This window comes from Sarcophilus harrisii, chromosome 6 (assembly GCF_902635505.1).
Source record: "Sarcophilus harrisii chromosome 6, mSarHar1.11, whole genome shotgun sequence".
Lineage (NCBI taxonomy): Eukaryota > Metazoa > Chordata > Mammalia > Dasyuromorphia > Dasyuridae > Sarcophilus > Sarcophilus harrisii.
In genome coordinates, this window is record NC_045431.1 from 158,045,388 (window position 1) to 158,069,506 (window position 24,119).

The 24,119-nt window shown below is 42.9% G+C and overlaps 2 protein-coding genes across 4 annotated transcripts in view; one reads left to right on the forward strand and one right to left on the reverse strand.

Annotated features, from left to right (window-relative positions):
* Positions 1-416: 416 nt before the first annotated feature.
* On the reverse strand, positions 417-7,287 carry HNRNPDL (heterogeneous nuclear ribonucleoprotein D like). Of its 3 annotated transcripts, XR_002770569.2 has the most exons (9): positions 6,425-7,287; positions 5,737-5,905; positions 5,489-5,650; positions 4,825-4,956; positions 4,585-4,699; positions 3,882-4,052; positions 3,390-3,481; positions 2,909-3,013; positions 417-2,247 (listed from the first exon to the last, which is right to left on the reverse strand). XR_002770569.2 is itself a non-coding variant. In XM_023505717.2 (8 exons), the coding sequence occupies exons 1-7, from the start codon at positions 6,856-6,858 to the stop codon at positions 3,411-3,413; spliced, it is 1,254 nt and encodes a 417-aa protein (XP_023361485.1). In that variant the 5' UTR covers positions 6,859-7,285; the 3' UTR covers positions 417-2,247; positions 3,390-3,410. The 3 variants fall into 3 exon arrangements, 2 of the variants coding, with proteins under 2 accessions (XP_023361485.1, XP_023361488.1); XM_023505717.2 differs by lacking the exon at positions 2,909-3,013 and having other exon boundaries at positions 6,425-7,285; XM_023505720.2 differs by lacking the exons at positions 2,909-3,013; positions 3,882-4,052 and having other exon boundaries at positions 6,425-7,286.
* Positions 7,288-7,410: 123 nt separating this feature from the next.
* Positions 7,411-24,119, forward strand: part of ENOPH1 (enolase-phosphatase 1) — a 37,702-nt gene continuing 20,993 nt past the window's right edge. Inside the window, 7 exon segments of the mRNA XM_031943088.1 lie at positions 7,411-7,512; positions 7,514-7,551; positions 7,554-7,592; positions 7,595-7,656; positions 7,659-7,892; positions 17,416-17,517; positions 18,465-18,667. Of these exon segments, the coding sequence (XP_031798948.1) occupies positions 7,448-7,512; positions 7,514-7,551; positions 7,554-7,592; positions 7,595-7,656; positions 7,659-7,892; positions 17,416-17,517; positions 18,465-18,667 (743 nt within the window). The 5' untranslated portion in view covers positions 7,411-7,447.

The window sequence follows — 24,119 nt, forward strand, 5'->3', positions numbered from 1 at the left end:
CCTATGCCCACAAATACATAGTTGTAACACTTGGGCAAAAAGCATTCAATTGTTGCCAATTCCAACTTTCCTACATTTCTGGTCATCTAATTTGCCAATACCATTGTTTAATTAATCTATGGTCCTAACACATGATATAAACCCTTAATTCCACCTTACTGCTTGCTACCCCAGGGTTTAAGATTTGTGGACACTTCCAGTTGTAATGGTAGATCTGACAAAAAATAAATATTCCCCTACATAATCCATTACAAGCCTGCCTTTAACCAAAACCTCAATTCAGAATTCAAATAACTTCAATCTTTTAATGAAATAAGCACCTGTGGCTTTTGGGGAAAGGGAGGGAGGAGGAAGCATTTAGTTAGCAGTTTGTTTTCCAAAGTACTTCCTTAAAATCAAATATAGCAAGACTTGAATAAAGAGTTAAGGATAAAAAACTTTTATTCATGTAGTTAGGGAAAGGACAATTTCAATGTCAATTTGTCACCTAATCATAAAGTTGTAAACTACTTACAGGAATCACTCCACTAAATACACTGAACCTATTGCCTTTGACAACATAAAACCAAATCATCTCTTTCGTTTTCTATGGTTCCAAACAGTTCCTGGTGAAATCCAATTTCATCACTGCTTATATGGAAGGCCAACTTACTAACAGCAATATGGGGACAAACCAAAGCTAGGACAATATAAAGCAAATTTGATAGCCCTTCGGAGAATGAGAAAGAATACTTGCTCCAGAGGACAGAAGCGGGGGGCAGGAAGAACCCAGCAGTGTGGACAAAACCAACACATCTTAGATTAGGGTTTAACTTGATTGCATAAATTTCAGGGATGTAGAAATCAGTCCTCTCATATGACAAACTCGCTTCAAATAGGCCAAAAGAACAAACTTGACATTTTAGGTCTAATAAAGATCATAATCTACAGGGGGAATGTATTTGTGGGCATATAAACATTTTTTAATATAGACCCTAGTGAAGTCGATTAAATGTCAAGCTAAGATTTGAGTCTCTATACTTGAGAGCTATAAAGGCCAGATACTATTAGGAAGCCCTCCTATAACTTACACAGAATGTGTCACATAAATACTGCTTTGTTACTAATTACCACACATACCTCCCCCCTTTAACTGAATATGGTAATGCTTCACTACTCACAGCACATGCACTATTATTATCATTTAAAAATGGAAAAATAACCTTTATTTAGAATACAAAACAATACATGAGTTTATGGGATTCACTATTATGACTTTTCCTAAAAACTTGCACGACAAAAGCCGTTAACTCTACTAAAGCTTTCCAAGTATGTGTTCCAATAGGAAATAGCTATTTATGGTTTGGCAGTGGCAGTGACTTAATGCACTATTTCAGAGTACAATTCATTTACTTACAACTCTATAGTGAAAATCTTGTCCAGATTAATCTTTGATCCAGTTTCAATGGACAGAGAAATATGCAATTTGAATTACACTCACATTCAACGCAAGTGTCAAGTAATCATAATAGATGAGTGGATTTTTGTTTTGTTATAAATAGGCTCAAAGCATCTTGTCAACTCATAAAAGCCATTACTAATATTAATGATGCCTTATTTTATGATGTTTAACAGAAAAGGTGTTCCTCTTGAAAATAAAAGTCAAGGGATTTATGGCCTGATAGAAACAATTCCAGCTATTCACAACATGCTGAATAACACTTCTCATCATACAAAGATCCCAAGAATGCATGTGGGGGACAAACACTGTTTAATTGCATGGTAGCATCTATGGTTATTTTAAACATGGACATGAACCCTTAGCATAGATCACTCTCAAGGGAATTGGGAAACTAAGGCAAAGTTTGCTGCTCGCTATTTATAAAGGACCACTGTTTTTCCCCACTGTTCACAACTCCTAGAAAATAAACTGTGCCTCAATTATTGCTTATTTAAAATTACATTTTTTACAGAGCTATTTAGTACCTGACACAGAAAAACAATCACAAGTAATTTATTTTTGAGAATCATTTAACATGAAATTATACAAATAAAATTTGTATAAACACAAATCCACATTTGTCATAACACAGATGGCAAAGGACAAAGCAAAAACAAGAAAACTAAATCGGCCGCTATATACAATTGGACACAGTTGTGTCATGTACACTAAAAGTCTTTTACAAAATAGTCATCTCAGATCAATAGAAGACCACTCTCCATTCAATGTCGTCATCCTGCAAGATAGGCTGCTATAAGCATCTGCACCTAAAATAAAACAGAAGACCCATCAGATTTGTGCAATTGCCACAAGGTTTTAAAGGTCCATTTTCATGAATTGCTTTAAGTCCTCAATTTATTCTTTTCTTCAATAGTTAAAGATCATATGCATATATACTGGAAAAAAGTTATTACAGTTTTAAATGCTGACCTGGGGTCTTCAATTTAATGTTATTTAAGTTGTTCTGATCCCAGGAACAAAAACTTTTGAAATTCACAAGCAGTATCAATATATGAGCTTTATTTAGAAGCATCTCTAGTTAATAAAAAATTTAACAATGTTGGTTAAAACATCTACATTTTCAGTAGATATATTAAAATTTGTTTGTGCATATGATCTTTAATTTTTTTTTCCCCAGATTTAAAAGTTGTTTTGGTTTGCAGATTTCACTATTAGCTATAAAAAGAAAAAGCAAGCATTAAATCTTAAAGAATACACACTTAAAATGAGGCTCCACAATTGAAATACAACACTAAACAGAAGACCAAAATGATTAAGCTGTAAAAAGGCATTTATGTACTTTAACTCCTGTAAAAAACCATTTAAGTTAAGAGACTTAATCTTCAAAAAGATTAAAAAAAGAAGCCAAAGTCTGAAGTTTTCCACTTTAATCTTTACGCTGGTACATGAAGTTGGAAGAGACCATACCACAGGACAGCGTTTTCTGGTGTGTGCCTTGCGCTCTGCCCGCAACGTGCGACCCCCAGAGAGAGACGTGGTCAGGGTGACACACGGCCTGCAATGAAGTTCCCGCTGGCGGGTACAAACAAGGTATAATGTCAGAGTTAGAAGACAACATTCCTGCTTTCCTTAAGTTGTACCCATTTCAGTACTTTACCTGTTAATAGCTCTAAAAAAGTTTAATTATTCCTTTAGACCACCTGGCACACAAAGCGAACAGAAAAACTCTTAAGTTTTTCTGAGTACTAAGGAAAGCGAGATCAGATTTTAAAGTTAAAGATCTATAGACACTTTAAAAAAATACAAGTTTTTTTTTTTTAACAGCAGTTTTAAGTTAAACAAAATTTAGTAAAAAGGCTACATAAAAACATACTTTCACCTATTTTTGTCTATTGATCTTTAAATTAACAGTAAGTATTTTATATCTTTCTTGCATTCTCACACGCACCTGTTTTCTCCAAGTCCTCCTTTAATATGGCTGGTAATTGTTTTGGTGATTACCACCTCCTCGGGATGCTTTGCCATACGTGCTTTGTTGACCTATTTTGAAAAGAGCAAAAAGAATTAGATGTGTACATAATTGGGTTGTGCATGATTCTATTAACAATAACATTGCTGGAAAAAGTCATTAAAACACCCCACAATTTTCATACCCAAACATTAAGTGATAAAGCAAAAAAGAAAAAAAAAAAAAAAAAGAGAAAAATTTTCATAGTTGCTGCAAACTAGTCTTTCAAAATGTGCATTTTATTACATTTAGAGCCATTCACTGTCAATTAATGTATGCATTCTAACATTCTATTGTCTTAAAAGCTCAGTTTTTAGTGGAGCCAAACACTTTGATAAAAGGACAAACCTATGCACCAAAACAATTTCAGAGGGGGATTGTACTTTAAACACTGAATTTTAATGCCAATGAAATTAAGTTAAATATTCTTACCACTGTAGTCTGCATATCCCTGTCCATATCCATAGTTCCCATAGTTATACCCAGTATAATCATATCCGCCATAGCCACTATAGTTTTGATCACCACCATAGGCACTATTGTAATTTCCATATCCTTGATCATAATAGTTATTAAATCCTTGGTTCCAGTTTTGGCCCTGACCTGAAACAATGCACAATGATTGTTAGGAAATAACTTCTGACCCCCAGGTCTAACATAAAATTGAGTGGATTGAATTTCTAGTAAAGATAAATTGTCCCTCATTCTACAAATCTTGAGTGGCAGAGTGGGCACCTTTGGTGCTATCTGCTTAAAAGTTATCTTTCTCATTCGACATAAAAGGGGGCAGAAAGTCCAATTGTGCCAGTATCATGCTTCCTAAATTTAATGGAAAACCAGGACAAAATATGGATGGTGGGCTGTTCCACTTAAGACTACAGGACTCCCCCCTCCCAAGGAAATTTCAAACGCCATGGTGTACTTAATAACCTTTACCTTTATCCTACTAGTGATGACACTAAATTTCAGTGCAATTATTCCTTAAAAAAAAAAATCAGCTTTTCAAAAAGTAAAAAAAAAAAAAAAAAAAAAAAAAGTTTAAATCACCCATGGAAACAAGCATTTTCTAGTCTCTCTTGGGCTTGCTCAGATTTGGCAATTCACAATGGCTTTATATCAAGTCCCAGGGTCTTACCTCGGCCACGACCCCTAGTCCCACCTCGTCCGCCAGCTGCAGCGCCCCTCCCTCCTTTCTGTTGTTGCTGTTGCTGCCTGTATACCTCTTTGGGTTGGGCAACTTTGATTTCACACTGCAGAATAAAAGCAAAAATAAGAAATATTGAAGTAATGCAGGGCCCAAATTATGCATTATTGCTACCCAACTACCAGAAAGCAATGAAAAACTTCAAATTGCAAAGATAAAAACAGGTCTTACCTTCCCAGAACCAATCTGATGATATCTGTTTTCTAATAATTTCTTTACTGGTTCTTCATCTGTATATGTGATAAAACAAAATCCTCTTCTTTCATTTGTTTTTGTGTCCATAGGAAGTTCAATATTTTCAATCTGAAACCAAAATGTGTAGTAAGATGAACCCCTAAACTTACTAAGATCCCTAAGGAGCAACTAAACAATATGAAAATGCATTAAGTCCTGAAAAAGCTTTCACATTTCTAAAGATTGATTTACCTTAACTAACTTATTTTTTCTGATAAACTCAAGTTTTATCAGTGGTTTGTATTTTAATTCTATAAACTTTAATCTGGCACAAGCAGCACGATTTTAAACAACATAGGCTATAGAAACGATAATTAAGCCAATGAACAAAGGCCACTCCAAGTTGTCATAACTATTCCAGAATGTTTCTTCCTTCCTCAAAAAAGGACCTCATAAGCACAGGCCATTAAGTTAATGAATTTAAAGCGCAATGGAATCTAGCCTAAAGTTTTTTTTCTGTCAGCCCGTCCCCAAATCACTTATCGTTCTTAAGCACAGGTTCCTAATGCTCGCGAATTCCCCGGCTAAAATTTCCAAGCCAGTTTGCTTCAGCCGGGCACCATTGGCATACGCAGGCTCCGGAAGCACAGTTTGGCCATACCTCTCCAAACGCTCCGAAATATTCTTTGATTTGCTCTTCAGACGTATCTGGGCTCAGTCCGCCGACAAATACTTTTTTGGGGGGCTCCTTTCCCTTTAAAGCTTTAGCCCTTTTGGGGTCTATCAACTTGCCGTCCAGCTTGTGTTCTTTAAGTTCCAAGACCTGCAAGAACGGAAACGTTTATTCTTAGAACGCCGAGCTGCCGCACACGCCCTGGACCCCAAGAACCGCACAAGACGCCCACGAACCTTATCGACACTGGCCGCATCTTTGAAAAGCACAAATCCGAATCCCCTCGATCTTCCCGTGACGGGATCTGTTTTAATTGTGCAGTCTACAACCTCTCCAAAACGAGACAGGTATTCAGTGAGATCTTTCTTGCTCGTATCCCAGCTTAGCCCTCCAATAAACATTTTACTGCAAACAAAGTTATTTGCTTCTTTTACAAGACGGCCCGCGAAGCCCGGCAGAGTCCTCCCGTCGGCGCTCCCGTCCAGGAGGCTCCGCATGCGGACACTCTAAGCCCCGGCGGGGGCTGGGGGGAGACGCCCCCTCCCCCACTAGAAATTGACCTACCACCCCCGCCATCGCCCCTTCCCTGCCCCTCGAAGAAAGCCCCGCGGGGGACGCACAAAGAGGCGGCGGCGGCTGCAGCATGCGGTGCAGCGAGGGCCCCTCCCCCTGTCGGCTCCGGCGGCGCCTGCGCACCAGGGCCCTCGGGCTCCCGCGCCCCTCCCCCACCGCGCGGGAAGGGGGAGGGGAGCAGGACGAGGTTTTACCCCCGCCCCCGCCCCCACTCCCGTGCCCGAGAAAGGACCGGAGGCCACGGCGCGCGGAGTGGGGCGCGCGGGCCGTAGAGGCACGCGCAAAACCAGGGACGCCGGGGCCCAGCGGGCAGGGACGGAGGCACAAGAGGAGGAAAGAAGCGTGCTGTACCCGTCGTCCTGCTGGTTCTTGCTCGCGTTGATTTTGGAGCCCTCGGCGAACTCCTCCATGTTGCTGTACTCGTTCACATCCTCCATGGCGGCGGGGCTGTCGGCCGGGGGCAGGTGGCGCGGAGAGGGAGTCGCAGCGGCGGCGCGTTGTATGGAGCCGGATTTAAAATGGCGGCGGAAGAGATCCGGGCGCCGCCTGCGCCCTCCCTTTATAGACGCCCCGCCCGCCAATCGGGAGGGCTGGGGGGCGGTGACGTGGCGCGGCGCTCGGCGCGCCCCCTGCCGGGCGGAGCCGGAACTCAGCGACGGCAGCAGCGGGGCGAGCAGCCGGGGAGCCCGGGGCCGCCAATGGGAGAGGCTGCGGGGGGCCAGAGCGGAGGGAGGCGAGGGGAACAATGGCGGCGGCACCTGCGAGAGCCGGGGCGGGACCTCCATAACGGCCAACCCTCCCGAGAGAGGCCGCGCTGCACGGGGAGGCGGCGGGAGTGTCGATTAAAACAAAAACAAACCACCGAGCCGAACCGCCGCGCTTAGCGCTCCCGATCCCCGCCGTGGGGCGGGCAGCGGCCGCGGGTACCTGGGTCTGCGCGGCGGCGTCCTGTCCAGCCCACTCCCAGCGCGGCGCCGCACCAGCCCCGCCTCTCTTCCTCCTCCCGCGGTCCCCCAGCGCGCGGCCGCTCCCGCCGCCTGGGGCTCAGCTAGGGCCGCTGCGGAGGCCAGGAGGACTGCGCCAGGGGCCCGCTCGCTGCGGCCGGCGCTAGCCGGCGAGCGCGCACGCGTGCTGGGTCCTCCCTCAGGCGGGTTGGAACTAGCGGCACAGGAAGCGTGCGCGCCCGGGAGCGCTTTTCGGCGGTGGCGCGGCCCGGGAGGCGCTTCCGCTCCCACCTCCCCTCCCCCGGCACGCCAACGCGGCAAACCCCCCCCTCCCCGAAAAAGTCCCTAGCCCGGACTGCGGGACCGGGAGGTCTCGCGGGGGCTTTTGACGGGTACGGGGGACTGGTGGGGAGGGGGCCCGTCTGAGAACATGAGGAAGGGGAAGGAGGCGCTAGGCGGGAGGGTCATGGGAGCGTCAGAACGAGGGGAGGGGGGAAGCTTCTCTCGGCACGTGCTCCTAGATAGCTCCCGCAGTCCCACGGCATGCCGCGCTCAGCGCCGGCGTGCTCTTTGTTCCCTCCCCCAGGACTGCTCTGGGTCGCTCCTCGCCTGCCAATCGGCGTTCCCTCCAGCCTCTCTTGGAGGGCACGCCTCCTTGTCCCACGTGGTCCCGGCCGCCCCGCCCCTTGCGTTTCACTGCGCCGGCGCGAAGGGCTCTCCCGGCGTCCCCGCTGGACTTCCCGGGCTCCTCCCGCGTACCCCCTCGCTGCCGCAGCCGCCGGGGCGGAGCCATGGTAGTGCTCTCGGTGCCCCCGGAGGTGACCGTCATCCTGTTGGATATCGAAGGTACCACTACCCCGATTGCTTTCGTGAAGGTGAGGGGCGGCCGGGCGCGGGCAGCGCGGCCGGCACCGAGGAGGCGCTCGCTGGGTGCCGGGGGCGGGGGGGGCGGGGCCTCTGGGAGTCCCCGCTGCTTTTCGTGGGGAGCGCTGGCTGGCGCCCGGGCAGGGGCGCTAACATCGGGGAAGCGCCGAACTCTGGGTGGTGCCCGCTGTGTGGCGGGCTGGCGCAGGCGGCGCCCGCCTGTCCGCAGGGTCTGCTGTGTGGTGGGGCTGGAGGAGAGGGGCGTTCCTCGGGGAGCGCTTGCTGTCTGCGGGGCCGGACCCCTCCCGGAACGACGGACCCCTCCCTCGGCCTTCCTCCCGCCGCCCAGGAAACCCGGGGGTGCTTGGGGTGCCCCTCCTTTCCCTGGTGGGAAGTCCCGGTAGCGAAGGCCCCGTGCCTCCCGTGCGCCAGGCCCTGTGCCGAGTTCGGCGGGTGTCGAGCTGCCCGGAGAGGGGGCCCCCTCTCCCAGCGGGGGAGAACCCGCACCCAGCTCCGGAGGTGGCAGCAGGGAGCAGAGGGGCCGTTGGCATCAGAGGCAGAAATGCGGCCCTCGGCGGCGGTTGTCCGGCCTCTCCTCGCGCCTTCTTACTTGCGCTGCACTGTGGGAATTGTCACAGACGCCCTTGGTCCCTTATCGAAGTGCCTGGCCGGGCAACGCCGGACCAGAACCGACTCTCCATCGCCTAGCCTGGATCAGCATTCCATGGAAGATGGAGGCATCGGACCAAGTGGCCTCCTGCCTCCCTGCAGCTGTGGATACTCGTTACCCGCTGATTACTGAAGGAAGAAATAGTGTAATTCACCCCACGGAAAACCAAGCAGACAAAACCCCCGATACACTTTGACTCCACCACGCGCATTTTTAGTTTTAGTGAAGAGCAAAAGTACAGTTATTTAGCCTCGTGCTCTATGCAGAGCTCTGGTTAGCTTTGTGGCCCGGTGATGCGGTGCCAGCACAGTCAGGAAGACTTAACTTCCCGACTCCAAAGCTGGCCTCAGAAACTCGTTCGCTTTGTGACCCTGGGCAAGTCATCTAACCCCGTTTGCCCTCCTTTTCTTACCTGTAGAATGAGCCGGAAAAGGAAATGGCACATCTCTGCTAAACGGCAGCGACAACAAATACGCAGACTATAGGGGAAATCGCTTTCATTCCACAAATGTTCCTCACACACAGTAGGTACTCCATAAACAAGGCTATGCATTCTTGAACCATGCAGTAGAAGCAAGTTTTCTTTAACTGTTTGATTGATGTTTGGACACAGGATCATCCATCACCCATACGATTTGTTCTCATCTGTGAAAAAAGTTGAACCAAACTACTCACCATAGTTGAAAAAGTGTGTGTTGCTTCTATTTTTCTCATTTACTTAGAATAAAAAAAAGATTTGTATTTTGACTTGAATAACTTGGGACCACTTATTCCTTAGGGTTGTCTTTACTTAAAGATTGATATTGAGTATATTTTTTGGCTAGAAGTAGGTTATTTTTATCATGAAATCAAGATATTAATGTGTTACTATCTAATTAAGCAAAATCCTGTTGAATATGATTTGTAACTACATGACCGAGGCCTCAAGTAAAAGGACAATCTTCCTGGTCTGTGGTGATAGGATGTATATGACCTGATCCAACCTCTCATTTTAAAGAGGAGAAAACTGTGAGGGTTTTTTTTAAATACGTGGTGTGCTTTCACAAACATATACACTAAAGAGAATTGCTAGATAGGCACCTGTGTGCTAAATGTTTCATTTTAAAAGACCTGACCCCAATACGATGATGACGAATTGTCTTTGTTTCAGAAACCAGTAGATAATCTGCCCTTTTTTAAAAATAGTTTCTCAGGACTAGGAATACAAATTTTTATGAATTGTTTTTGGCCTTCTGGTGAGACCTATGAACCTTTTCAGAATAATATTTTTAAACAGTTGAAAAAAATATCAAAGTTCAATTAATCAGTAAACATTTATTTTTTGCTTTGTGCCAAGATCTAGGAGAATGATGAAAAGGGTGGTAATCATGACTTGGCCCCAGATCATTACTCTAACCACTTTAAGTTGTTCCATCCTCTAAATAACCCTGTTCTATAGCTAGTTTTGACCAGAAAATCTGCGAAATTATCATACTCTTTTTTTGTGTATGTACTTTCTTTGTGTGTAAAATGAGGCGATTGGCCTGAGTGAACATTGGGGTGCCCTGTAATTCAATTTCTGAGCTTATTCCTTGTTCAGTCTTACTCCAAGGAAGAAGCAGTGGGAAAAGTCTTTACTTGTTAGAGGTATTCAGAAGTATGACAGGCCCAGTTTGGAAAGCTAGTGGCTTCTTTTTCCCTCTTGGAGGTCATCCAGCAAAGGCTGGATAGCTGAGTTAAAGATGCTGTCATAAAGCTCCTTGTTCATACACAAGTCTTTTTGCGCTCTGCCAAAGGTTTGCTGAGGTCCAGTCTAGGAAGGGCAAGGCCCCAGCAGGGTAGCACATAACCATGCTCTATTAGCTTCTGGAGGGGAGTATCAGAACTGTAACAGAACATTTCTAAAGCCTAGAAATGCTTGGGAAGGAGACACTGGTGCAGGGAAAAGAAACAGTTGGAGATGGAATTTGCCATGATAAGAAAAGGCAAAGAAAGAGGTAACACTCCCTAGAAGCAGCTTTTTTTGCATCATGGACCCTCTTGGCAATCTGCTAAGATCTATGGACCCCTTCTGGTAATACTTTTAATTGGTGGTTGGACATCCTGAATTTCAGTTAGAATATAGTGAAACATTACTTCTTTTCTATTTGCTCACAGACAGGCTCCCCCACCTCTTTGTGATGGACCTAAGAAAACCCATAGATTTTACCATAAGTACGTGGGGAAACAGGCTTAGAAAGTTTGACCAAGAGTCACCCAATCCAGAGCTAGGATTCTGATCCAGGTCTCCAGACTCCAGGAGCAGCTGGATTTGAAGGGGACAGTAGAGGGGGCAGGCTTTGTCACCTGTTTATCCTGGTCCTGTTAGCCACAGTTTTTCATCACCAAAGAACTGTTTGGGATTATGCTTTTTGAAAAGGAACCTGCAGATACAGAAACAGCAAATCCTTATAGCCATTTCCCTCCAAAGAAGCTCATTTTCCTCCCTCCTCCCCTCCCCCCCCCCCGCCCCCCCAAAGAGAGGAAGTCTAGCTGCCAATCAGGGGGAAAGGCCTGGGTGTCTAGAGGGCTGGGGCTAAGGAGACTGAGTGCGTCTCCTTCAGTGGTCTCTCTGTTGATAAAAACCATCTCTCTTGGGATGTCTGACCATCTGGCTAGGTTGAGGGAATTTTCTGCGACTTTCTTTATTGGCTGCAGCTGCTGAGGAAGTGGGGACTGCAGTAGCCTGAGGACTGCTCCCCTACATTGGCAGAGATGGGGGTGTGGGGGTGTGTGTGAAGGAGCAGGGTTGGTAGGCTTTCCTGAATATGGGTGGAACCCATTGCACAACAAAATGCAGTCTTTATTTAGTAGGCAGCTGGGTGGTATAGTAGATGGAACTCCACACCTGGAGTCAAGAATCCCTGATTTCAAATTCAAACCTAGATTTTCTAGCAGGGTGACTTACAGCAAACCATGCTACCTCTGCCTTCACCTATCACATGGAGATAACAGCAGCTGCCTCCTAGGACTCTTGTGATGCTCAAATGAGATATTTGTAAAATGCTTAGCACATGGTGGGTGCTGTTGAAATGCTTGTTTCCTTAGATTTCTGGAGAAGGACAATCAGAGAAACAAGAGCAACCATGGAGGCCAAGAGAGGACAGGAAAGCATAAGGGCTAGTTCTTGGAGTCAGTGACTAGACCAGTCTGTCTGATGGAGAGTAGATTTCAGAGAGGGAAATCTTGAGAGCTTGGGGCAGGGCTTCTTTGTAATATGCAGATAACTATTTCAACATAATTGGTTTCCCTGATGATTCTATGTACTTAATTTGATTGCATGTAAAACCATGATGCTAAGAAGGAATCCCAGGGCCTTCTCAGACACCCAAAGAACTAAGGACCCAGCCAGAGAGGGCTTTAAATGCTGGGCCACTCAGTTTGGCTGTGGTCTAGTAAGAAGCCCCCCCATGTGGAGCTGGCCATTCTTTTGTGGTGGTGAAGAATTAGGAACATCAGTTGGTTCTGTGTCCTCAAATCTTCGAGGCCCCCTTTGAAACACTGCCATTTCCAAGCCTACTTTCAAGAATGCTGTGTGGTTCAAGTATGAAGAAAATAGATTATCACCACCCCCTCCTCCCTTTTCTCCCCTTGGAGGTTTTTGGTCTTGATCAGTCAGCAAGTATTTCATCCTTCTTGTTTGTGCCCCAGTTCTGGGAACATGAAGAAAGATGAATGCACAGCCCTGTTCTTGAGGTGCAGTGAGTGATATGTTCACAGCTTTCTTGACCATTCTGCAAAACCAAGCCTCCCCCTGTCCCCATCTCTGGGTCTCAGCTGAAAAAGTTCCTCCCTTCCACCCATCATCCCTCTATCCCTCCTCTCCCCCCAACTTCTAAACTGGAGGGCTTTGCCCCTCAGTAAAGAAAAGCAATGTGTAAATGAAATTCAGTTCAACAAATTACTCTGCTAGATGTGGCAGGATTCTGTTGCCCTTTATTTAGGAAAAAAATGTTTTTGGCTGAAAACTCCTTAGTTCCTTAGTTACTTTGGGCTTCTGGAAAGAGTGCTGGAATCAGAAGAGCTAAATGCCAGCAGGCTATAGGGTGTCCCACATTTTTTAAAGGAAGAACTGACCCAGTGAGGGTGTGATTATTTTTTTCCTCATCCCACCTCCTCCAAGTCCACTTATTACTATAATAGCTATAATCAATAGCTAACACTTGTAAAGCACCTGCAATGGGCCGGGCACTGAAGTACTCCACAATGATTATTTCACTTGACCCTGTGATCTACATTTTATAGGTGAGGAAATGGAGGCAACCCAAGATAAGTGACTTGCCTACGGTCTTATGGCAAATAGTAAATATCTTACCAAATACAAACTCAGGCTCTAACAAACTATCTACTCCATCAGCTGCCTCCATTATATTTTCTATTTCTGCCTCTCCTCCCTCTCCTTCCATTTTGATGGGTAATATGCAGGTGGCTATTTTTGGCACATGAAAAAAATTTAGCACTTTCAAGTTGAAATGCTAAAATGATGTATTTTTGCAGCACAGCTATACATTTAGAAAAGTTCAAGGAGCCATGTGGTCTAGAATTCTGTAGTAGAAATCAAGAATATATATTTTGGGGTTCTACTTTCCTTGCTCTGCATTGTTTCATATAGAATCCATATGTCTATAATTGGGGAGGGAGTGACATTGAATAAAATTTATTTCAGTTATTTCCTAGGCTAAAAGACCACAACTGCAACACTGCACATTGGGCAGATGATACCATGCTTTGTGAAATTATTCTTTTTAGAATTGCCTAAAATTTAGAATTATGAAATGAATTGAGACATGAACTATATGTGGAAGGAATCTTGTCCAGATGTGTGGTTACTCCCAAACCTCTGATTTGCCCTGTGAAGTAAGTGCTTTGGAAGGCTGGGCCAACACGTTACAGCAAATGACTGCTTTTAGACATAGCTCTGGAAGGAAGACTCTAGGTGTATTGGAAACACAAGTGTTTTATTTCTGAGAAGTTTTTTATTTGGTGCTACAAACACCTTTCTCCTTCATCTCTCTTACAAGTACTCTGTTTTTATCATAGATTAGCTTGAAAAGTATCTGTTTATTTTTAAGGATTTAGTTAAATTCAGCCTCCTTAATTGGGGCTAAGTACTTTTTTTTTTTTTTCCCCAAGAAAAAATGATCTGGAAAAACTGATATTTGAGAATGCCAGGAATGACACAAGCCTAGATCTTGTGGAATTTATTTATTCTGTTCCCATGTGTCCCAATGAAGATAATGATGCTCCTTCATTCCAGACTCCTGGTGTCTGCCCCTGGACAAAGCCTTTGTTTCTGACAGGAGCTCCAAAGTAGAAGAGCTTTTCCTTTGGGGGGAGCTGCTTCCAGGTCAGAATTTCAGTGTCCAAAGCATCCCATCCTCTTGGACACCTTGTCTTTAAAAAAGATGTTTCATCCTATTCCAGGTGCCCAGTGGTTTTATCATCAGGTAAATCCCTATGGACTCCAAAATATATTAACTTTTTTTATACTGCCAGATACCCAGTCTTATCTCTTGCTAGGTGGGGAATTCCTTGCCGTTTAAGTCTGAACTCTGGCTGATTGTAGAGCCTCTTGAGAAATGTCCTTCAAATAAGAGTGCCTGACCTACTTCGATAGCCCAGCAATCCACGTAGAAGGGGCAGCAGGCTTTCTTATGTTTTTTAGACTTCATTTCACAGAGCCCTACTTCATCTGTAGGCAGGTAAAAGATCCTAAGATTTTCAGACTCAGTTACAGTGAGTTTCCTTATAGCTCTCTCCCCCCCAACTAGATACCTCCTGCTGCTTTGCTGCCTTTCGCCTGATAATTCTTTGGCACCTCCTGCCTCTAGCCCTTTGGCAAGACTTTGTTTGCTCAAAGATAGCCAGCATCCTTAGCCCAGAAAAAGGTAAAAATGAATCCCTGCAGAAGCTCTGGGTGATTGGGGGAGGGACTGTAAAGTTGTTTTCCATTACCTTCCTGGGACTTTTCCTGGTTCCCTATCCTCCTATGCCCCCACTCTTTTCAGGAGATGATTGGCACATTCTTTCTATCTTCACTTTGCCTTCCAGTTCTATCAGAACAGATTATATATGATTTCTTGAGCTATAGTAGACAAAAAATTTGATGATTTCACAAAATCCAAGAATTCAGAAATTCTATTTCTTTGACCTTTCCCTAGATAATATTTTCTTCTATTTTTTAGTCTTTCGATTTTTTTATTCTCATATGAATTCTCTGACTTCTGTTTGATTTAGATTAGTTTTGAGAATTACTTAAGTAAGATTTATCATTTTCTTTTCTAAGCTGTTCTCCCCCTTCTATTCTTTCCTCAAGAGCTTTCATTTTTCCTTCCCTTCCTCTTCTTTTCTTCCTTTATTTAATGTCCTCATTTCTTCTAGTTGTCCTTGAGAAAAAATGTTGTGGGTTTTTTTTTTTTTTTCCTTTGAAAATCTCAGTTTTACTAGGTATTCTCTCCTTCCTTCAGGAAATCTCTGAATTTTCCCTAAATTTTTTATACTGATCTCTGGCATTTTCTCTAGCCCACTTACCTCCAGTTTTTGTTTCTGAACTGGGGCTCTATTTTAGGGCCAACCTCTGTCCTCTGCCATGCCTTTGTTGGTCATGCCTTGGATTCCCATTCTGACTTCTGGGATTGGATCCCCTGCATCTTTGGGGTCAAAGAACTTCAGGGCCCTCTATGGCCTCTCAGGACATTGGAGTGCCTCGTCCTGTGCCATCTTGGGTCTGAGCACTGCCAGGTAGCTCTGGTCTCTTGGCCTCTGCTTTCTCGGTTGAGAATCCTTAACTCTTGCTGCTTCTAAATCCAGAGCCCTGTAGGCTACCCCTGTGTCTAGATGAGAGGGGAGGCTGCTGACTTGCTAAGTGCCTCCCTTTCTGCTTTAGCCTTTGGACTTAGGATTGTCTTGGAATGAATGCGATTCTGGGTAGGAGAAGTTGCTCTAGCTTTTCATTGCATTTCTTAGTCAGGATCCATAGGGGGATGAATTTCAGGTTTTTGCTCTGGTAGGTTTGTAGACACTAGGCCTCTAGAAGGTTAGGGAAGGTTTAACAGCTATTTTGGGTGAAAGTGATTTTGTACATTTTTTTCAATAAAATATAATTATTTGAACAAATGAAACATTTGATAAATTACTTTTGTGATTGAAAATTAATAAATGATAAAAGCAGCTTTTTATATAGGTCAGTTTAGGAAAACAAAAATAACGTGTGATGCAGATGTTTCAAGCTTTACCTTCCCCTTTTTGGTGGGCTTTATATCATTCCCAGGGACTTCTTTTTTAGCACAACTCTCCTATGTATTACAGAAGTAGAATTAGGGAACATACACCTTGGCCATGTCTGAAGATGTAAATATACTTTATTTTTTTTTTTAATCATGTGTATACCATTTTCACTATAGCAATCACTTGATCATAAAATCAAATCCTACTTGAATTTCTCAGCCTATGTGAGATAACAGTGCTCACCAGCAATTCTTTGTTGTTAGTGTTTAGTTGTTCCCTTTGGTTGTTCTCAGTCCTGTCTAATTCTTTGTGGCTCCATTTGGGGATTTTGTAGCAAAGATACTGGAGTAGTCTGCCATTTCTTTTTCCAGATCATTTTACAGATGAGGAATCTGAAGCAAATAGGAGTTAAGTAACTTATCTAGGGTCACACAACTAGTAAGTGAGCTGAGCCAAGTATTTGAACTTGGATCCTTCTGACTTTGGGCTCAATACTCTATTCATTATGTTATAAGCCCCTAACAGAACTCATTCTGAGATAGTTTTCTCTTCCGTCTCATAAATGGCTATTTATGGGAGGCCCTTTATTCTTACGGTTGTTGCATTGTAGTCTTGTGAAAAAGCAATACTCCAGCCACTTGTCCCAATAGCCAAGGCTTACTTAGCTCTGGTTTCTCCCTGGAAGATCTGTATCTCTTGATTTCATTAGTGTGACTGCTTCCTCCACTGGCACAGACGGTGTGCAGTGTCTGCTGACCATTCAGCTGACTGGTGAGGAGCCTTCAGGCGGGTTCTGGATTCCTGTGGTCAGTGCTCTGCTAGGGTGATTTCTGAGAATTGTATTCCCTCCATGCCCTGAAGAGTTCGGTACTTGTAGTTAGTAATGAGTCCAGTTCTTACATCCTAGGGAAATGTCAAGTATTAGGACCGTTTTATGCTATAGAGATATAGATATATATCACAAAATTGTCCTCCATATGTCTACATATCTATATCTATGTCTGTCTATAGCACAAAACGGCCCTAATACTTGACATTAGATAAAACAAAACTTGACAAACTCAAGTATGAGGACAAGGTAGACTTTTAGATATATTTAAAAATCCTAGTAATCCAGAGAGATCTCAGAACTTGTAGATGACCCCATTTTGGGTCTACTTGGGAAAGATACTGGAGTAACTTGCTATTTCCTTTTCCTACTCATCATACAGATGAAGAAATTGAGGCAAACAAGGTTAAGTGACTTCCCAGGGTTAAGTAAGCTAGGAAATGTGAGAGGCCACATTTGAAGTTAGGTCCTCGCGAGTTCAGTGCTTTATTCACTGAGCTACCTAGCATTTTAATAGACATGGTATTAGGATTTTTAAAATTATATTCATTTTTTTCTGATAGAAAGCTTTATATGTAACCTTCCTACTAAGAAATAACTTCTTTGATTCTCATTTAATATTTGTATTCAGTTGGCCATCATTCCTTCTATAAATGGAACCCTAGTCACATTTTTGGTAAATGGTCTCAGTGCTAAAGTGAGAGGGTGGAAGAAAAACGTGACTTTACTCCTAAGCGTGAGTGCCATCTTTTTGTGATCTTTTTTTCTCTTCATGATTATTTTTGTCCAGGACACGTTATTTTCCTACATTCGGGAGAATGTTAAAGATTATCTGCACACTCACTGGGGAGAAGAAGAGTGTCAACAGGATGTGAGTCTGCTGAGAAAACAGGTTGGAAACATGTCACCCCCTCCCCTTCTTGGCCCCTTCCCAACCAGCCAGGTGCCCCACCCCAGGGGGTACAGCCCCGCACCAGGCTTGCCTGACAGCACCTTCTATTCCTGCTTGTGACCCTTCATTTTAGTGAATGGTTTTACCTTATATATCACATAGTCACCCTGTTTCTCCTCTCCTGCTTGAGACGTGTGCTTTCTTTGTTCCAGTCCCCATTGCACCCTCTGGACCCAAACTTTCTACCGTCTTTGTCTTTATCTAGAACTTTTATGTTCACATTCTCATCTGCCCCCTAAAAAACATCCTCTTTTTCCCTTGCCTCCCATCCATTACTTTGTTCTTTCTTGTGCTTTATTATAAACAAAGTTCACATTCTCTTCCCCTCTCTCTCCCTTTATCTCTCCTCTTTCCCTCCATTTCTCTCTTCCTCTTTCCTTTTCTATTTGTCTTTTCCTCCTTCCCTTTTCTTTTTCCATTCTCTCTTATCCTTTCGTATCTTCCTCTTTTCCTCTCTTTTTTTTCCCCCTTTTTACTCTCTGTGATTTTGTATTTTGTATCTTTCCTAAAATAGGGGAGAAAATGAAGAATAACTGTTCTGTTTCCACTTGGAGTTTCCCAAGTCCTGTCCTTCAAGAGGGCAGTATGCTCTGATAGAAAGACAGTGCTCTCGGTGGAGAGTTGGAAGGCTTGGTCCTGCTGCTGACTGAGAGAAGTTGTGGCCCTCTCTGAGCCTCTCATTTTCCTCGTTTATAAGATGGAGAATTTAAGTAGATGTTTTAAAGTCTCCTTTCAACTTACAAGGCCTTCTAATTCCAATAGAAAGTGATGTATTTCCATTTGGGATATGAGACTGAAAGTATATTTTTAAACTGCCTGCTTTGGTTTTCAAGTTTCATTTTGAAAGAAGTTTAACAAAATAAATCATTTTTTAAAATGACTTAAAGGCAGAAGAGGATTCTCACTTGGAGGGAGCTGTACCAATTCCCGTCAGATCTGAACATGGTGTCGATGACACAGAGCAGATCATCCAGGCTGTGGTGGACAATGTCTACTGGCAGATGTCTCTGGATAGGAAGACCCCAGCCCTGAAACAGCTCCAGGGCCACATATGGCGTGCTGCCTTCACAGCTGGGACAGTGAAGGCCGAGTAAGTGACTACACGAAGAGTTTTATATTTTGTTAGCTTTTTCTCTCCACCAGAGGCCACTTTAAATTACTCCAATGTCTTCCCTATATCAATGAACATTTTAGCCCTTGATATTCCATGGTCCTTGAAGAACTGGGCAAAGTGTCCAACATTTGGCCTTGTCCATTGCCAGCCTTGGGCTTCAGTCTGGTCAGGACTCCTCCCCCTTCCCTCCTCTTTCCTGCCAGCCTTTACTGAGCTCAGGATCTCCTGAGAGTGTGAGTAGACTCCCTCCCCTGCTATCTGTGCTGCAGCTTCGAGATGAACCTGGGACATTTGTTCTAGCCTTTCTAAAGCTGGATTAAAAGATTCTAGCAAGGTTGATGCCTTGAGCTTGGACGTAGCCAGTCATATTAGTTTTGTTTTAAAATCTCCTGCTTCTGGGGGATAGATCATTACAGATAATCAGCAGTGATGCGATTTCTCCCTATTCTTGTCCAGCATTGAAGTGAAGTGGTCCCTTTGGCCTGCTGTCTCCATTTAATTCAGATACAAGAGACACACCTAACTAGGCCTCTAGGGAGTTTGGGAATTAAAACCACACTCACATTGGCATTCTGTAGATAAAGAGATTGCAGCCTCTGAGGACCATTTAGGGAAGGTGGAGCAGCTCCTGGACACAGGCTGTTTTGCAAGTAAACTCTGCATTGGAAAAGGGAGTGCAGTGGGGGCAGGAGGAGAGCTCTTCTATGGCAGAACTCCATAAACTTTTAAACTAACATTGGAAATAAACTCCAGGATTTCAGTTCTCTCCTGTCTTTAAGAGAGAGAGAGCTGAAGTCAGTCAGTCCTGGCTTTGAATCTTGCTTTAAAGCCTGTGTGACTTTGAGCAATTTAAGGTCTCTTGAGTCTCTATTTCGTCATCTGTAAAATAGAGATAATTCTGATGTAACAGGGTTGTTGTAAGACTCAAATGAAATAATGTTGATATAGCACTTTAAAAACTCTATTTGTTGCTCTTTTCCTGGCAGCTTTGCCTTAGAGTAGTGAGGTGGCCGAGGTTGTGGGCACCCCCGGGATGCTGGAATGGTGGCAGTGGGGACCTCTGCACCTCTGCAGACTCAGAAAGGAGAGAGGCACTTGCAGACTCCGTTGCTTCCGCCAGATGTGAGCTGCTGCTGTTATTGTTGTCACTAGCTCTCTTTCTCCTTGAATCAAATGAGTCTGCATTGTTAGAGAGGGAAAACAACAGGGAGAGACTTAGCTCCTGATTAGTGAAACATCAGTTACTAGGCCCTCTATCTTGATACCAGCGCCTCTTTGCCTTTTTCCACTAATGAACCCTTTTTGCCTAAGAAATGTTTACGTGATCCCAGGTATATAGGTATATAAACTAGGTATACAAATCAGACATTTACTGGTAATAAATCGTCAGGAAATTTATTTTGAAACATCTCTTCAGTATACATATAATTTGACCATTTATTAAAATTGGTAGCAAATTTGCATACAAATGAGATGGATATGCTTGGTTATTTTTACATAAAGAATTAAGTCTTGGTGGAATAGTTGATACCTTTTACTGTTGCCAAATTTTTCACGACTCCCACATTCAGTTAAGCCACTCATGAGGTTGAGAACAGTTTAAGAAGCTGTTCTCTATTAATACCACCAAACCGAAATAGAAGGATCACTGTGGACCTTTATATTGACATAGAAAACCATATAGGAACATGGTCTGTGTTTTATTTATTTTGTTACATTTTCCACTTGCATTTTAATCTGGTTCTGGGGTTGTTTGAGAGCCACATGTTTTACAGCAGTTCTTCAATGCTGATGACCTTTCATAAGATGGTTATCAGTCATTTCCTCCCATTGTACTGTCTTCTCTTGTCTTTTGGGTCATCTGTAATACTGATTCTACTTCGATTTGGTATTCAGAATTTAAACAGAGCACCATTCAAAGTGAATGTGTTAAAAATAAGTTTGAGGACCTAGGAGCAGCTTGAGACTGTTGAAAATTCTATCTGCCAAACATAAGCCAGGATAATTAGCTTGGTGTCATCTGTAATTGTTTTTCTGGCGATCCGTACTCTGGGTTTCTTGAGAAATCTCCAGAATTTAGGAATGGCTGATGTGATGTCTGTGCAAATTAGATTTCTGAAGGGTTGAATAATTCTGGACTAAATCTAAGGAGACTCTCTTCTAGGTCCAGCCCTACTGAGATCTCTTGCATGATCTCAGGCATTTCTCTCTCTCTCTCTGTGTGTGTGTGTGTGTGTGTGTGTGTGTGTGTGTGTGTGTGTGTGTGGTGATACAACCATTCTTTTTTTTTCTGATTTTTTTTTTTTTTTAATAACTTTTTATTGACAGAACCCATGCCAGGGTACTTTTTTACATTATCCCTTGCACTTACTTCTGTTCCGATTTTTCCCCTTTCTCCCTCCACCCCTTCCCGCAGATGGCAAGCAGTCCTATACATGTTAAATAAGGCATTTCTCTTTACCTCTGGTTTCCTCATTTATAACTTGAAGACTTAGATGAGATGATTTCAAATGTCTCTTCCCTTCTCCTGATCCATCTCTTTAAAAGTTCTGTGGTCATTCAGTAGAAGAAATATCTTATATAAACATGGCTAGGAATCATGCCTGGGGAGAGGGAATCTACTGGTCTCCACCCTGGCCATATTTCCTCTGGCTGCCTCTCCCCTCTTCCCCCACCCCCCCAAACCATACTACTAGAGACTATGCCTGGAAGGCACTAAGCTGCTAATCCTTGAGACCCATAGGGTCTCTCAGACCCTGAGTCCTGACTCTTTTCCACCTGTCCACAGCTGTGACAATGGACTGTCCTGTTTTTATATTCATCATCTTGGTTACTCCTTGTACCATAACTCCCTTCCCTGTCATGTATAGGTTGTGTTCCTCATTACAGGTTTTTCCCCCTTCTAAATTTGAATGCTTTTTGACATACTGAAGCTGTCCTTCCTAATGGTATCTGTAGAGACAGTAATATATTTTTTTCACTCCAGTTGGAAATGCAAATTTTGGAAGTGGGAGGGAAAGAATGTTTATTGTGTTGAGTGCTTAAATAACACCATATGATCAGGATAAGAACTATTTGGGGTTTGGGATAAAACAAGGCTGCAAAACTTTCTGAAATTAATTAGTATTAATCTAATTTCACCTAGTCATAGGATCTCAGAGTTGGAAAAAATATCAGAAGCCATTTAGTCCAACCTATCTATATTGAAGCCATGATTTTTTAAGTGATATAGAAATTAAGTGGTTATTCTACCTTTTCTTGAGGACCTTAAGTGAAGGCACTCAGAATTCTTCAAAGGCAGCTTTTCTACTTTTCAGTAGCTTTAACTATTTCAAGTTAAATTTGACCTTACCATTTCTATTTATAGCTTTTAGTTCTGCCCTCTGAAGGCAAGTAGAATCAATCTAATCTCTTTGGATATTTAGAGAGTTGTGATGTCCTGTCTCATTCCCCCTTCTCTTCTCCCTCTTTTTTTCCCCTGCCAGTCCAAACGTGTCCCATTTTCTTCTTTACCTGATCTCATTTTATTATCCTGAATCCATCCTTTACAATCCTTGTCACTCTCCTCTGGATGGATTCCAGTGTATCAGTGTCTTTTCTCATGGAAAAATTATTTTGTTTCTTATCCAGGTGCATTTGATCTGCAAATAGGTTCCTTTTTTTTTTTTAAATGTATTTGTGACCTTTGCTTTCTGGAACATTATCTTTTTTTTTTTTTTTTTAAATTTTTTATTTAATAGCCTTTTATTTACAGGATATATACATGGGTAACTTTACAGGATTAACAATTGCCAAACCTCTTGTTCCAATTTTTCACCTCTTACCCCCCCCCCCAGCCCCTCCCCTAGATGTCAGGATGACCAGTAGACGTTAAATATATTAAAATATAACTTAGATACACAATAAGTATACATGACCAAAACATTATTTTGCTGTACAAAAAGAATCAGACTCTGAATTATTGTACAATTAGCTTGTGAAGGAAATCAAAAATGCATGTGTGCATAAATATAGGGATTGGGAATTCAATGTAATGGTTTTTAGTCATCTCCCAGAGTTCTTTTTCTGGGTATAGCTAGTTCAGTTCATTACTGCTCCATTAGAAATGATTTGGTTGATCTCGTTGCTGAGGATGGCCTGATCCATCAGAACTGGTCATCATCTAGTATTGTTGTTGAAGTATATAATGATCTCCTGGTCCTGCTCATTTCACTCAGCATCAGTTCGTGTAAGTCTCTCCAGGCCTTTCTGAAATCATCCTGTTGGTCATTTCTTACAGAACGTAATATTCCATAATTTTCATATACCACAATTTATTCAGCCATTCTCCAACTGATGGACATCCATTCAGTTTCCAGTTTCTAGCTACTACAAAAAGGGCTGCCACAAACATTCGTGCACATACAGGTCCCTTTCTGGAACATTATCTTTCAAGTTCTCTATCCCTTTATGTGGTGGCTACTAAATCTTCTATAATCTTGATTGTGGCTCCTTGGTATTTCTTTATTCTTTTTCTTTTTCCTTTTTTTTTTTTTTGGATGCCTAAAGTGATTGGTCCTTGACTTTGGAACTCTGGATTTTAGCTATCATATTCCTGGGAGTTTTCATTTAGAATTTCTTTTTTTATATACGTATATTATTTATTAAAAAACAGAAAAGGAATACAAAACAAAACAGAACATTGTGGGGCACTTAAATGGTGCAATGGATAGAGCACCAGCTCTGAAGTCAGGAGGACCTGAGTTCAAATTTGGCCTCAGACACTTAATACTTCCTAGCTATGTGACCCCGGGCAAGACACTTAACCCCAGTTGCCAGCAAAAAAAACCCCAAAAACAAACAAAAAAACAAACCAGAACATTGTTGTGTGTCCAGCAGAACATCAGGGAAGATTCAAAATATATAACAATGAATTATCAATTCAAAAAAGTATAAATATTAATAGAAGCAATTATATTCGCCAATGTGTCTTTTCTTTACTTCCTTGGAAATTGTTCTTTTGTTTTGTGTTGTGCAAATTTTTTGCTTTATTCTTTTTTTTTCCTCCTTTCATTTCCCTTACCTCCCCCCAGCAGGCTATAGTTAAGAAAGAATGTGTGTGTGTGTGGAATACACACACACACACACACACACACACACACACACATGCACATACATATACAAACACATATTTTTCCTATTCCTGTTGATTCTTTGCTTTAATTCTGTTCCTGAACTAGCCTTGCTATTACTTAACCTCTCTCTCCATCAATGGATTCCTTCCTTATTTTCTGCCTTCACCCTTTGCTTCTCCATCCATGTATCTCTCCCACCTTATTTCTTTATAGGTTTTGGAGGGAACCGTACCCTTTATGGTATATATGTGGTGTTGCCTATTTAACTCATTCCTAATGTGAGTAAGTTTTCCCAACTATGAACCCTCCTTCCT